The sequence below is a fragment of the Oncorhynchus kisutch genome, unplaced genomic scaffold (genome assembly GCF_002021735.2).
Source record: "Oncorhynchus kisutch isolate 150728-3 unplaced genomic scaffold, Okis_V2 Okis05a-Okis16b_hom, whole genome shotgun sequence".
Lineage (NCBI taxonomy): Eukaryota > Metazoa > Chordata > Actinopteri > Salmoniformes > Salmonidae > Oncorhynchus > Oncorhynchus kisutch.
In genome coordinates, this window is record NW_022261982.1 from 27,479 (window position 1) to 43,008 (window position 15,530).

Here is a 15,530-nt window from a genome sequence, read left to right on the forward strand (position 1 = left end):
TCTTATAGGATAGGTTATATATGTTCAAGTGAGTCTTATAGGATAGGTTATATATGTTCAAGTGAGTCTTATAGGATAGGCTATATATGTTCAAGTGAGTCTTATAGGATAGGTTATATATGTTCAAGTGAGTCTTATAGGATAGGTTATATATGTTCAAGTGAGTCTTATAGGATAGGTTATATATGTTCAAGTGAGTCTTATAGGATAGGTTATATATGTTCAAGTGAGTCTTATAGGATAGGTTATATATGTTCAAGTGAGTCTTATAGGATAGGTTATATATGTTCAAGTGAGTCTTATAGGATAGGTTATATATGTTCAAGTGAGTCTTATAGGATAGGTTATATATGTTCAAGTGAGTCTTATAGGATAGGTTATATATGTTCAAGTGAGTCTTATAGGATAGGTTATATATGTTCAAGTGAGTCTTATAGGATAGGTTATATATGTTCAAGTGAGTCTTATAGGATAGGTTATATATGTTCAAGTGAGTCTTATAGGATAGGTTATATATGTTCAAGTGAGTCTTATAGGATAGGTTATATATGTTCAAGTGAGTCTTATAGGATAGGTTATATATGTTCAAGTGAGTCTTATAGGATAGGCTATATATGTTCAAGTGAGTCTTATAGGATAGGTTATATATGTTCAAGTGAGTCTTATAGGATAGGTTATATATGTTCAAGTGAGTCTTATAGGATAGGCTATATATGTTCAAGTGAGTCTTATAGGATAGGCTATATATGTTCAAGTGAGTCTTATAGGATAGGTTATATATGTTCAAGTGAGTCTTATAGGATAGGTTATATATGTTCAAGTGAGTCTTATAGGATAGGTTATATATGTTCAAGTGAGTCTTATAGGATAGGTTATATATGTTCAAGTGAGTCTTATAGGATAGGTTATATATGTTGCCCAAAAGTTTTATTTTCACAATCTGCTTTATGAAATTCCTTTATGCAAAATAAAATCATCTGCTGCTTCGAATAAACAGCTTTTGGTCAGCATCAACTCAACTTGATTTGATTTATTTTAGGCTACCGGTACATCACCAATGACAACTCCATAACTCCGTCTCTGGACTTCCCCCTGGAGTCTATTCTGTCTGTGTTTTGCCTAAATGTTTCCCTCTCGAGAAGGTGAGCGCCATTCCAAATGGAGAGAGATCTGCACCTGCCTCACGCTGAGCCGCGCGCACAATACATGATGAAGATGACGTTTTGTTCGTTCGGCTCGCGTTAAGCAGGTGCAGGAAAACTGCGTGAAAACAAAGCAACAACCAAAAACAAAGCAGACGGAAAAGGGGATAAAGTTCAAATAAATGTGAATATAATTTGAAAAGGCGCTATAAACATATAATCCATCGACCACTCATTAGAGATTATCCGGCTCTACACTATTCCAGTAGGGACAAGTCATTGGATCAGAGCCCAGTTTTGAGCAGATAGGCTACCAACGCAGGCATAGAGGCCTGTATAGCTGTCGCATAGACATACAAAGAAAATCTCTGAAATTACTTTTTCTACTTTGTTCTTTGTGTTGAGCAGGTGGGCACTATCTACATGGAAGCGGAGTTCTAATGGCCGTTGCGTGCCTGTTCATTATTTAGTAAATATTGACATTGCATTTTCTCTCGTGGGCAGAGAGAATAGGACCGGGGACGTATGCTACCACGGAGATCCAAGTCCCTTCCAACAGTGTGGTTGAAATGGCACGGTAATAGTAGGGTAGTCTGATGGAGGAATCGGTTAAACATTAACGGGCCGTGCGTGCGGCTTGGCGGACACAGCGGAGAGCTCTCCAACCGGACCAAATGTCTGACAACGAACTACGTTTAATAAAGTCGAATAAAATGTATTTAAATTAAGATGAATAATAGGCCTATAATGACACACACACTCACAGGTCAAGAGGGTCTTGGTGGAGCTTGCGTGGTGACTTGCTGCCTGGGGTGTGTGTGCCTGCACATTGGTAGGTGTTGTTGGTGCCTGAGGGGTGTGTGCTTTTAACAGACAGTCAAATGTGTCACAAATTAAACATGCAAACACCCTGGGAGTTCCTGATTGTCAAATAGGTTGTGTTCCATGTTTCTGATTGGCCCTTAAATGAGATAGAAAGGAGATAAGAGAAACCCTGAGGCTTTAGGCCTACCTCTCTGTCGCTCTCTCTCTGTCTCACTGTCTCACTCTCTTGGTCTCTGTCCCTCTGTCTCTGTCTCTGTCTCTCTCTCTGTCTCACTGTCTCACTCTCTTGGTCTCTGTCCCTCTGTCTCTGTCTCTCTCTCTGTCTCACTGTCTCTCTCTCTGTCTCTGTCTTTGTCTTTGTCTCGGTCTCTCTCGCTCTCTCTCTTTCATCTCTCACACACACACCATCTGTCTGAGTTTGGGTGGCAGGAGTCTGTTTTTCACATTTGCTCTTTAGGAAGATTAGTTTCCAGGCTAACATGTGGTTGCTTGGTAACGGGTGGCGCAAGTCATTTCCACCTCTGCTCACTATTCAAACAGCCTGACCTTACAGGGGAGCAGGACAACACTCACACAACGCTGAAACAACACTCACACAACGCTGAAACAACACTCACACAACGCTGAAACACTCAAACGTCATAAAACAACTTCACTCAAAATGATAACAACACTGTGTGTGTGTGTGTGTGTGTGTGTGTGGTGTGTGTGTCAGGACAACACTCACACAACGCTGAAACGCTCAAACGTCATAAAACAACTTCACTCAAAATGATAACAACACTGTGTGTGTGTGTGTGTGTGTGTGTGTGGTGTGTGTGTCAGGACAACACTCACACAACGCTGAAACGCTCAAACAACATAAAACAACTTCACTCAAAATGATAACAACACTGTGTGTGTGTGTGTGTGTGTGTGTGTGTGTGTGTGTGTGTGTGTGTGTGTGTGTGTGTGTGTGTGTGTGTGTGTGTGTGTGTGTGTGTGTGTGTGTGTGTGTGTGTGTGTGTGTGTGTGTGTGTGCCCAGATGTTATCAGGTCAGGTCATGCAAATGATGCGTTTGCCAGTGAAATGGGACTAACTGCTATAGAGGGTGAAGGACTGAAGGTTAAAAGTGTTGAGGGAGTAGTTAAATAGTTATGTTAGTTAATGTCACACACACACACACACAGTGTGACTCCTTTTAGGACCACTAGGTGGAGGCATCAGCTCATAGATACAGAGCACTTAGCATTCCATGATAAATATTCAAATTCTCACCCGAAGTGGAACCTTAGTTGCCAACAGCCTTTATAATGACAGTAGGCTCTAAATGAAACAAAGTTTTCCAAACTCTGTGAAGGCCCATCGCTATGCTACATACAGTATGTGTTTTCTATGAGTCTGGGGCCCATATTCATAAAGCTGCTCACAGGCCCAGTGCAGTCAAAAATGTGATTTCCTGTGTTTTATATATATTTCCACATGAGGAGGTTGTAATAATAATGTGTAATTGTGAACATTTTGATAAAGCCCTTTTAGTGTAAGAGCTGTTTGAAAAGACCTCCTGAAATCACAGTCTGTTGTGGTGGGATGGAGTTTCCGCCAGCCTGGTGATCCAGGCGGTAATTTAGTTAATAGACCAATAAGAAAGAGAGTTCTAAACCTGTCTGCCAATAACAGCTAGTTTTCAGTTCCCCCCCACCACTCAGACCACTCCCAGCCAGTCCTAGCTAAATTCTAGCTTGAAAAATTGCTCTTTGCTAAGAAGCTATTTTAGTTTATTTTGGCCATTTTAATTGGGAACAATCACAGTAAGGTACTTCATTTTTACCCAGATATGATTTGATATTGAGATTAAAACAGCTGCATTGGACCTTTAAAGAAGGAGTGCTGATCTAGGATGAGTTTTGCCTTATTAGATCATATTGAATCCACTGATCCTGGATCAGCACTTCTACTCTGAGATAGTTTGTGAATAAGGCCTCTGACCTCCTCTCAGAAGTACACCTGCTTTAATGATGAAAGCTGAATGTGTCCAGTTGATCCTGTGTCTAACATGTTCAATGGGCCTCACTGGTTAACGTAACTGTCCAGTGAAAATCTAACGTTTAGAAGTTCACATTCTGTTAACTCAAACCCAAATAATGTTGTTGACTCATCTTATACTCGTATTTGTGGCCAAAGCATAAATTGGAGGGGGAAAAAACACTTTAAAAATCCCACCTCAAACGTGTATCTCAAACAGACTGGTTTAAAAAATGCTTGCTATTTACACATAGAGGATGATGTGGAGGATGAGCTGGCCAATCAGTGGTCTACTTGCGTGAATATTTTTAATGGCCGGTGTATGTCCACACCGTTCTGTTGTTGTGCTAAACCCACACCATTCCTACACAGAAAAACTGATTTTTAGCATACTTAATTACCATTTTTTAGGAAGGAAAGCTATTTCACTCATATTGTCATTAATTATAGGTCATATTTCATAGAAATCTAGAAACACTGGACAATTACTCTTTATCTTTTAGCCCTATGCTCTGTTATTGTAAGGAGGCATCTGTTATACATTTTAAGACATTGTAACAATACAAGTAATTATACCTTAGAATATCTGTGTGTGTGTGTGTGTGTGTGTGTGTGTGTGTGTGTGTGTGTGTGTGTGTGTGTGTGTGTGTGTGTGTGTGTGTGTGTGTGTGTGTGTGTGTGTGTGTGTGTGTGTGTATATATATATATATATAAGCCTACATTATGAGCAGATGAGATGTGTTCATCTTTGCCATAAGTCACCTCTGTTGTAGGCTAATAATTTAATATTGATTCTCTCCTCTCTCTTTCCTTCTCTCTGCAACCTGCTGCCTCCGCGGCGTCTCCATGGTAACCCGTGTTCCGTAAGCTGTTACTGATGGTGTGAAGTTGCATAACCGGTTTTCCCCCTTAATTGACACAAACAGTAGCCTACATCACGTCAAAGAAACTGATTATTATTATTGCACCTATGGAGATTTAAATAAGGTCTATCCTTGCCGCCCAACAAAATGAGTGGGAATAAAATAGGCTAAATGAAGAAGCGTGCCTCTTTGGGAGATGAGGAGGCTAATAAATCCAAAACATTAGCATTATTTTAATACATATTTGTTGTAGCCTGATCAGGAAACAGATGATATGAGTTTGAGGAGGTTTAGAGACGAGTTTTGTATATTTTCTATCGTTTTGCTTCATGGCCATGTGAGCTGGTGTAAAGTCTCTCTCGCTCTCTCTTTCTCCCTCCTCTCTCTGTCTGTCTTTCTTATCCCCATTGCTGTCTCGGTTGTTGCCTTGGAGACGGAACGGGAATGCAGCAGCGGCTGGGAGAGAAAATGTTGAATTCCACCTTCCCCCGGCTCGCGACTCCGCAGTATCTCCCCTCCTCTCTTCTCCTTCTTCACAGCGCCACTTCTATCAGACTGCAGCAAAACTCATCCAATCACCTGCTTGGAAAACTGCACCACGTGTTCCGTCTTCCTTTATTCACAAATTTTTAGCTCTGCGCTCGAGCTGATGAGTCATCATAGAATGGCAACACACACGCACAGATGGAGATAGTGATGAGGAGGAGAAGAAGGAGGTGGTGTTGATGATAATGGAGATGATGACGATGATAAAAAAGATGACACTGGTGAAGATGAGATCACTGTTAAACTCCAGTAGGCAACATTATCACACTCCCATGCAGCGAGGTTTCAGCACCACTCGATTTCAGAACCATGGACAGCGACAATAAGAAGGCCTTGCATTCATCCAAGGGCCGCCTGCCGCTGAGATCACTACTCCAGTTTTTCTTTCTATAAAAAGCCCACCAGTAAACCTTGATTTTGTCAATTGAGCAATATGTCTATAGAGGTTCTAAATCTGAGTATGGACGCAGTGTTGACCTGCATGGCTTGATGGTCTATCTCATCTGAACTTTGATTGACTCGTTTTGACCTATAGCCTCGTTGACCAGGACCTTAACACAGCTGGGGACATTATGTGCCCACGGACATCAGTACCAGTCCAGCTGTTGCATGTTGCTTCACTGTAGAAGGCTATTGGCTAGTCGTTTGAGGTTTCCAGAGTCGTAGGCTTATAATCAGTCATAGAGATGGTGTTGCTCTGGGTCTAGTAAAACTAAAGCTGTCCAGAAAGTGTACACCTCTGATTATTACATACAGGGCTAACTTCCAGCGTTCGTCATACTGCATGTTCTTGATCACATTAATCACAAGGCAATTCAATTAAACATTGCTGGGAGGCACGGGGGCCGTTTGTAACGATTTATACTTGTATTTTTGAATGTACAATATATAAAACAGAACGTTTTATAATACCATAGTAACAGTTGCCACATATTAACGGTAAAGAATCCCGTTGGTTTGAAGTGGTAAAATAGTACATTCAACGTTCAGAGGGGGTGGGGGGCAGGCAGCGTCTCTCGCGCCACTGAGTCCAGTCCCTTGGAGAGCACGGTGTCGTTCTCCCTCTTATGAAACGAATATATACATTTTCCCCAAAACACTGACGCGCTATAAGCTATCACTTTAGTCCACCGTATAATAGCCTATCCATTTCTCAAAAGCCACAATAACGATACAATCAGAATACTTTTTATACAGCATGCAGTAAAGTTAACTATAGCTATCTCTTTCCGCCCAAAGTCCCGTGTAGTGTCCGTTAGATTCCCCGAGCTTTGACTGAACACATGACACGACAGTTCGGGTACGGGGCGAGGTGAAGCTAGGCGTGTGACTGACTCCTCCTGATTCCAGACTCAGGTTCCCGATCAAATCCCCGTCGTGCGTTAGTCCGGTTCACCAAGCGTATACATTCAATCCCCGCTCAAACAACCGGCGGGTGTGTGGCTGGTGTCCGCGACCGTATCCTAAACCAAATCCCCCTCCCCCTCCCTCTCTCCTCCCCTCATCCAGTTCTTAACGATCCAACTCGCCTATCCGTTTTCCGTCTTTCTCCTTCTCCTTCTCCTTCTTCTCCTTCTCCTTCTCCCTTGACCCTCCCTCGTTCTTCAGGTCCTGGAACACCTCGGTAAAGTAGTGCGGGTCTGCGTTTATCCTCAGCATTGGCCCGCTCATCCGGTCAATGAGACCAAGGGCCCGCTCCCAGAATGCCTCCCGGCTGGACTCCACCAGGAACGGCTTGAGCGGGTAGGAGATCTCGTTTCCCATGTAGGAGTAGGCCAGGTACAGGCAGGTGAGGAAGGTCGCCTGCAGCTCGTATTCAGACACCGTGTCTTCCTCCACTGCCTCTCGGCAGAGCAAGTAGACGAAGACCAGGTTAGCCGGGGTGATGAAGCCCTGGTCCTGCCAGCCCTGCACTAACAGAGCCCGGTCCACGTTACGGAACCACAGGATGACCTCATTGGCCGTGAGCTCTTTGAGCTTGAAGCAGCGGCGGCAGAGAAAGTCAGAGAGACACCTCAGGAGCTCGCCGGTGGAAGCCTGGAGGACGAACAACACAAACAGTTAGGCACACACACACGCGCGCGCGCGCACATACACACACACACACACACACACGTTACCCACCTGCACCACCACCCTCCGAGGGGAGATGAATAAGCGTCCATTCTGGGTCTGCCGCCGGGTCTGGTCCGGTACTGTAGGAACAGGCACAGGAATTGGCCCGGGTTTGGGCCCTGTCGGTTTTCGGTCGAGTATTCCGTTGGACGGTTGTGATTTCTTGATGTTGTCGGTGTTGAGCTGGTCCACCAAGGGATCGGATTTGGCCTGGCTGGCGTCGGGTTTGGGATTCACCTTTTTGGCATTCTTCTTCTTGGCCGATGCGGCGACCAGCCTCTTCCACGTCAGAGCATGGAGCAGCACCGAGTGGCGCTTCTTTAGGCTCTTCTCCTGTGTTTTCCCGCCGGTCGCAAGGTCCGGTTTCTCGTCCACACACACACCGCCCGCTGCCTTCCTTGACCTCGGCGACAGAGACAGAACAGTACCCATGTCTGCAGCGCGCAGCGCCTTCCAACACACGGAGCTTCCCGAGCTTTGTGTCCCAGTCCGTATCGATGGGGTGTTCGAATAGTTTAATTAAAGTTCACACACACAGCTACATTGACGGTTTGACCGCGGAGAGTCCAGAGATGTCCAGAGGTGTGTGATACTCGGTGATTCCAGCAATATGCGCGAGATTCACTCACACATTTCTCTCTCTCTCTCTCTCTCTCTCTCTCTCTCTCTCTCTCTCTCTCTCTCTCTCTCTGACTCTCTCTCTATTGAACACACAGTCGTCGTCCCCCTCTCTCTCTCTCTCTCTCTCTCTCTCTCTCTCTCTCTCTCCTCTCTCTATCACACACACGTTCACGAATCACGATCACACACACGCTGTGCCACTCCTTCTGTCGCAGCGCAGCGCGCGGCACTCAGCTTTTGGAATGGACAGAGGCCGGTAACTGCAGGTGCGCGAGAGATGCTGCCGGTTTAAAAGCGTTAAACGAGAGTTACAGCTCCAAATATCCAACCAGAGAGGATGGTGCTTAGATTGACAGGTTATTCGACCAATTAGTGTACGTGCGTGCGTGTGTGCGTGCGTGTGTGTGTGTGATTCCCTCCATATCTCCAGCTTGTTGAGTGTTAAAACAGGCTGCAGATGTTCATGGGGGAGAGAGAAAGAGATAAGAAGGTGAGAAGGACTCACAGGAGGAAGAGTGAGGGAAGGAGGGTGAGAGATGAGAGGCAGATGGAGAGAGAGGGAAGGAGGGTGAGAGATGAGAGGCAGATGGAGAGAGAGGGAAGGAGGGGGAGAGATGAGAGGCAGATGGAGAGAGAGGGAAGGAGGGGGAGAGATGAGAGGCAGATGGAGAGAGGGAAGGAGGGGGAGAGATGAGAGGCAGATGGAGAGAGAGGGAAGGAGGGGGAGAGATGAGAGGCAGATGGAGAGAGAGGGAAGGAGGGTGAGAGATGAGAGGCAGATGGATAGAGAGGGAAGGAGGGGGAGAGATGAGAGGCAGATGGAGAGAGGGAAGGAGGGGGAGAGATGAGAGGCAGATGGAGAGAGGGAAGGAGGGGGAGAGATGAGAGGCAGATGGAGAGAGAGGGATGGAGGAGGAGAGGCAGATGGAGAGGGGGAGGAGGGGGAGGAGGGGGAGAGATGAGATGCAGATGGAGAGAGAGGGAAGGAGGGGGAGAGAAGAGAGGCAGATGGAGAGAGAGGGAAGGAGGGGGAGAGAAGAGAGGCAGATGGAGAGAGGCAGATAGGTGAGAGGGAAGGAGGGGGAGAGAAAAGGAGGATAGGGAAAAGGAGGATAGGGGTGAGGAGGATAGGAAGAGAAGGATAGGAAGAGGAGGATAGGGGTGAGGAGGATAGGAAGAGGAGGATAGGAAGAGGAGGATAGGGGTGAGGAGGATAGGGGTGGAGAATAGGGGTGAAGAGGATAGGAAGAGGAGGATAGAGGTGAAGAGGATAGGAAGAGGAGGATAGGGGTGAGGAGGATAGGAAGAGGAGGATCGGGAGAGGAGGATAGGAAGAGGAGGATAGGGAAGAGGAGGATAGGAAGAGGAGGATAGGGAGAGGAGGGTAGGAAGAGGAGGATAGGGAAGAGGAGGATAGGAGGAGGAGGATAGGAAGAGGAGGATAGGGAAGAGGAGGATAGGGAAGAGGAGGATAGGGAGAGGAGGATAGGAGGAGGAGGATAGGAAGAGGAGGATAGGGAAGAGGAGGATAGGGAGAGGAGGATAGGAAGAGGAGGACAGGAAGCGGAGGACAGGAAGAGGAGGATAGAGAAGAGGTGGATAGGAAGAGCAGGATAGAGGAAGAGGTGGAAATGGTGGATGAGAGGAAGGCAAAAAGAGTCTGGTGGTGGACATAACTGCTTCTATCTCCCTCCCTCCCTCCCTCCCTCCCTCCCTCCCTCCCTCCCTCCCTCCCTCCCTCCCTCCCTCCCTCCCTCCCTCCCTCCCTCCCTCCCTCCCTCCCTCCCTCCCTCCCTCCCTCCCTCCCTCCCTCCTGTCACACTCCATTCTCTCTCCTCCCCGCCATCTGTTTGCTCATTACCCATCCATCCACCCATCCATCCACCCATCCATCCATCCACCCATCCATCCATCCATCCATCCATCCACCCATCCACCCATCCATCCATCCATCCATCCATTCTCACTCCCTCACCCTTCTCCTCCTCCCTCTTTCTTTTTCCTCCCCTCTCCCTCATTTGTGTTCAACTGGTTCTACCCTTCTGCCCAGGTGTTAATTTGTTCACTTCCTTTGGTGTAGTTAAAAGGACTGGTAAAAGAGACATGGTGGGAACTCCCTCTAGTCTGGCCCATGTTTACATCAATCCAATACTTTGAACGTCCGGGAAGGGCTGCACACTTCGGAGAAAACGGTGGAGATTTGTGACTGAGGGAGAGAGGTGTGTTAGCTGTGAGAGCCAATCGAATGCTTTTAAATGTGTAGGGAGGGGCTCACACTTCTAAGAGAAAAGTGGAGATTTGGGATGCAGAGAGAGGCGTGTGAGCTGTGAGAGCCAACCAGAGGCAACCCTCCCTCCACAGAGCAGAGCGCTGCATCACGACACCACCTCCTACTGCATGGCTTTATGGCCAATGCAGCCTTCATGAGACTTTCATCATCATTTTGCTCTTTCCAAATACTCACCCAGCTAACATGGTGGCCATTTATGGTATTGCACTTCCATTGCTAAACAAAAATTGCTAAACAAAAATCAATTTCTCACTGACAAAATCAGGTAGATGTAGTACACGTGTTGTCCACAAGAGGTCATGCGCACACCGTGATGGTGAATGCCCCCATCTGTTCAGATATCAGTCAGAAACGGGGACAAAGGCGGCTTAGCAGGCGTGGATTCAGGATGATATGACACTACAGGCCCTGAATACATGTTTCTGCTGACTTTTTCATTTGCAAACCCCTGACTATAAGAGAAAAAGGCCCGAGATGTTGGGGATTTGTAGCCTACTGACCACATCGTTTGGAATTAAAAGGAAGGCCTATATTTGTTATGTATTGTATCTATGTATTTTCAATGTTATTATGAATAAAACTGTTTTGCTACTTGTGGGTCTAGTAGGTCGTACTATAAGATCTTGCTATACGCATATCTTGGCCATAGCCCTGCATCTGACCCCGAAATAACTCAACACCAAAGCCACTAACGTCGTATAAGGCCTAATTATGAATTAATACACTCATTTAATTTGTCTATGAAAGCCAGTATTTAAGTAGGCTAAACATGTGTAGTGGCAATAGTAGGCTTAGACTGCCTGTAAAAATAACAGCCTAAACCAGAAAGGTAGAATATGGGTGAGAAATCAGCAGGCCCATTATAGGCCAATAGGACAGGCCTATTCATAGAATTGGCCCTAATAAAGGAGGGGTCAGAAGTCTGGACAATGAGCATCTGTGAGATAGATAGCTCGTCGTTAAACGATTAAGACTCTAACTACCAGGATGCATCAGAACAAAACAAAGCCTCTCCCCTCTGCTCTGGGTAGAGATTGCCCAAAATATGATAGTATCAGTTTATCCTCCCCAAATCACAACCTCAATTATTACTGGGTCACGCGTAAAACTGACTCTAGATCCGTGTCTAGGGGTAGACGTTATCCGAATCCCCCTCCCCTCGCGTCTCGCTCACGGCTGTGGGCTGTGCGCTGCAGGGGGGCGGGAGGCGAGGAGAGCGAAGCGGCAGAAGGCTCATTGTGTGTCGGTTAGAAAGTGGGGGTCGTTGCGGGGGGGAGAAAGCGTGCGTGGAGGCTGAACTCTCGCTTTTGTCGCCTGTGGAGGAGGGGGCGGATTAAGTAGCCTGCTCGCTCACACACACAACAGGGACGCCCGGTTCGTTTATCAGCATCATCATACCCATTACCGAGGATACACAGTGAACCGGGAAGGGATGCAAATTTAGCGCGAGACGGACAGTGGGACTTCGGTCTCAGCTGGATTCGGATAAATGGTGCGTGCGCGGTGCCGTCGTCGGCGATGAGAAGAAAGAAGGACAAAAGATGAACGGATGGAGGATAGACACGGCCCCCCGATAGACACGCGCCTTCGGTTTACCGCATCTCTCTGATCTCGTGCCGCCGTGCGTGAGTCTGTCGGTCGGTCGTTCAGACTGTGTCTCACTAGGGAGAAAAACCCGAACAGTATTCCCGAATTACAGGAGGCGTTGCCTGTATCTGACTGACTGCAGAGAGACTATTGTCTGTGTGTGATTTGACGTTTAGGGGTGTGATTGTATGTGAGCGGGTGTGCTTGTGTGTGTGGTGACTGTGAGAGGTGTGCTTGTCTGATTTGATGGCGAGGGGTGTGTGAGGGTGTGTGAGTTGCTGGTGTAAGGGTGTGTGTGGGTTGACAGTACAGGTGTGTGTGTGAGCCATGGGGAACACAGAGAGTATGGAGTCTCAGCTAGCTGTCATCAGGGCCAGAGCTGCTCCTGTCAAGCTGCCCATGCCTGATCCTGCTGAGCTGGAAGAGAGGTTCTCCATTGCACTGGTAGGTGACACACACACACACACGCATGAAACGCACACATGCTCACATACACACGCTCATACATTGCATGTGCTTGTCTGTAGGAGTGTTGAGTGGGTGTGTGTTGGAGTGTTGAGTGTGTGTGTCTATGTATGAGTGTTGAGTGTGTGTGTGTGTATGAGTGTTGAGTGTGTGTGTGTGTGTGTGTATGTATGAGTGTGTGTGTGTGTGTGTGTGTGTGTGTGTGTATGAGTGTTGAGTGTGTGTGTGTGTGTGTGTGTATGAGTGTTGAGTGTGTGTATGAGTGTTGAGTGTGTGTGTGTGTATGAGTGTTGAGTGTGTGTGTGTATGAGTGTGTGTGTGTATGAGGGTTGTGTGTGTATGAGTGTTGAGTGTGTGTATGTACGAGTGTTGAGTGTGTGTGTATGTATGAGTGTTGAGTGTGTGTGTATGAGTGTTGAGTGTGTGTATGAGTGTTGAATGTGTGTGTATGGGTGTTGAGTGTGTGTGTATGAGTGTTGAGTGTGTGTGTGTGTATGAGTGTGTGTGTGTGTGTATGAGTGTTGTGTGTGTATGAGTGTTGAGTGTGTGTGTATATGAGTGTTGTGTGTGTGTGTGTATGAGTGTGTGTGTGTGTGTGTATGTATGAGTGTGTGTGTGTGTGTATGAGTGTTGTATGTATGAGTGTGTGTGTGTGTGTATGAGTGTTGTGTGTGTGTGTGTTGGAGTGTTGAGTGTGTGTGTATGTGTGAGTGTTGAGTGTTGAGTGTGTCAGTAAGAGTCTTTCATATCACACATACTCATATTTAATTCTCTGTGTGTCAGTAAGAGTCCTTCATATCACACATACTCATATTTAATTATCTGTGTGTCAGTAAGAGTCCTTCATATCACACATACTCATATTTAATTCTCTGTGTGTCAGTAAGAGTCCTTCATATCACACATACTCATATTTAATTCTCTGTGTGTCAGTAAGAGTCCTTCATATCACACATACTCATATTTAATTCTCTGTGTGTCAGTAAGAGTCCTTCATATCACACATACTCATATTTAATTATCTGTGTGTCAGTAAGAATCCTTCATATCACACATACTCATATTTAATTCTCTGTGTGTCAGTAAGAGTCCTTCATATCACACATACTCATATTTAATTCTCTGAGTGTGTCAGTAAGAGTCTTTCATATCACACATACTCATATTTAATTCTCTGTGTGTCAGTAAGAGTCCTTCATATCACACATACTCATATTTAATTCTCTGTGTGTCAGTAAGAGTCCTTCATATCACACATACTAATATTTAATTCTCTGAGTGTGTCAGTAAGAGTCTTTCATATCACACATACTCATATTTAATTCTCTGCTCACGCATGTTCATGTCTCTGTTGAAGAGGGAATGTCTGTATTCAGTAGACATAGGTCTTCTGGAGAGATGTGTGTACTTAATTAGTTTAATACCCCCCCCCCCTCTCTGTCTCTCTCTCTGTGTATCTCTCTGTCTCTCTCTCTCTCTGTCTCTCTGTCTCTCTCTCTCTGTATCTCTCTGTCTCTCTCTCTGTCTCTCTCTCTCTGTATCTCTCTCTGTATCTCTCTCTCTCTCTCTCTGTGTATCTCTCTCTGTCTCTCTCTATCTCTGTCTCTCTCTGTCTCTGTCTCTCTCTCTCTCTCTCTCTCTCTCTCTCTCTCTCTGTGTATCTCTCTGTCTCTCTCTCTCTGTGTATCTCTCTGTCTCTCTCTCTCTCTGTATCTCTCTGTCTCTCTCTGTCTCTCTCTGTCTCTCTCTCTCTGTATCTCGCTCTCTCTCTCTCTGTATCTCTGTCTCTCTCTCTCTGTGTATCTCTCTCTCTCTCTGTATCTCTCTGTCTCTCTCTCTGTATCTCTGTCTCTCTCTGTGTATCTCTCTGTCTCTCTCTCTGTATCTCTCTGTCTATCTCGCTCTCTCTCACTCTGTATCTCTCTCTGTATCTCTCTCTGTATATCTCTGTATCTCTCTCTGTATCTCTCCCTGTATCTCTGTATCTCTCTCTGTATCTCTCCCTGTATCTCTCTGTATCTCTCTCTGTATCTCTCTCTGTATCTCCCTGTATCTCTCTGTATCTCTCTCTGTATCTCCCTCTCTGTATCTCACTCTGTATCTCTCTCTGTATCTCCCTGTATCTCTCTGTATCTCTCTCTGTATCTCCCTGTATCTCTCTGTATCTCTCTGTATCTCCCTGTATCTCTCTGTATCTCTCTCTGTATCTCCCTGTATCTCTCTGTATCTCTCTGTATCTCCCTGTATCTCTCTGTATCTCTCTGTATCTCTCTGTATCTCCCTGTACCTCTCTGTATCTCTCTGTATCTCTCTCTGTATCTCCCTGTATCTCTCTGTATCTCCCTGTATCTCTCTGTGTCACCTTCTCCTTCACTTTATCCATCTTTCAATTATTCTCTCCCTCTTAATCTCTCTCTCTCTTCCTCTGTCTCTCTCTCTTCCTCTGTCTCTCTCTCTGTCTCTCTCTCTCTCTCTTCCTCTGTCTCTCTCTCTCTCTCTCTCTCTCTCTCTCTCTCTCTCTCTCTCTCTCTCTCTTCCTCTCTCTGTCTCTCTCTTTCTCTGTCTCTCTTGCTGTCTCTCTCTCTCTCTCTCTCCCTCTTAATCTCTCTCTCTCTCTGTCTCTCTCTTTCTCTGTCTCTCTCTTGCTGTCTCTCTCTCTCTCTCTCTCTCTCTCTCTCTCTCTCTCTCTCGCTCTCTGTCTCTCAGAACTCTATGAACCTGCCTCCTGATAAGGTGCGTCTGCTCCGTTGCTATGACAATGAGAAGAAGTGGGAGCTGATATGTGATCAGGTGAGACAGAAGGTCAACTCTGATTGGCCAAAGAACAGCCTGGTCTGATAATGACCCCTAGCACTGTCCCGCTTCTATGTAAGTAGACCTGAAGGAACTGGATAGGTGTAAGCTATATGGAGGAAGCTCCTCCTAGCCCATTGGAAGGCTGTGTGTGGCCAACGTCACATGGCAGAAGAGCAGCAACCAAAATGGTTCATTCAGGTATTCAGCATCTCCTTGGCCAGTGTGAAAGGCAAGTGTGTAACCATTGCTTGTGTGTGTGTGTGTGTGTGTTGTAG

General features: G+C 46.1%; 2 protein-coding genes across 2 annotated transcripts in view; one reads left to right on the forward strand and one right to left on the reverse strand.

The window, feature by feature from the left end:
* Positions 1–6,205: 6,205 nt before the first annotated feature.
* On the reverse strand, positions 6,206–8,389 carry LOC109890502 (cyclin-dependent kinase 5 activator 2). The gene is made up of 2 exons (XM_020482431.2): positions 7,506–8,389; positions 6,206–7,418 (listed from the first exon to the last, which is right to left on the reverse strand). The coding sequence occupies exons 1-2, from the start codon at positions 7,926–7,928 to the stop codon at positions 6,894–6,896; spliced, it is 948 nt and encodes a 315-aa protein (XP_020338020.2). The 5' UTR covers positions 7,929–8,389; the 3' UTR covers positions 6,206–6,893.
* A 2,868-nt stretch (positions 8,390–11,257) lies between these two features.
* Positions 11,258–15,530, forward strand: part of LOC109890343 (formin-like protein 2) — a 31,906-nt gene continuing 27,633 nt past the window's right edge. The window contains 2 exon segments of the mRNA XM_031813643.1: positions 11,258–12,438; positions 15,166–15,249. Coding sequence (XP_031669503.1) covers positions 12,322–12,438; positions 15,166–15,249 — 201 coding nt within the window. The 5' untranslated portion in view covers positions 11,258–12,321.

What these genes read in the sequence shown, in the direction of transcription:
- LOC109890502 (XM_020482431.2), bottom strand. Translation starts at nt 7,928, where the DNA reads ATGGGTACTGTTCTGTCTCTGTCGCCGAGGTCAAGGAAGGCAGCGGGC. An exon ending in CTCGGAGGGTGGTGGTGCAG is followed by an intron (nt 7,419 to 7,505) that starts GTGGGTAACGTG and finishes TTCGTCCTCCAG; the next exon opens with GCTTCCACCGGCGAGCTCCT.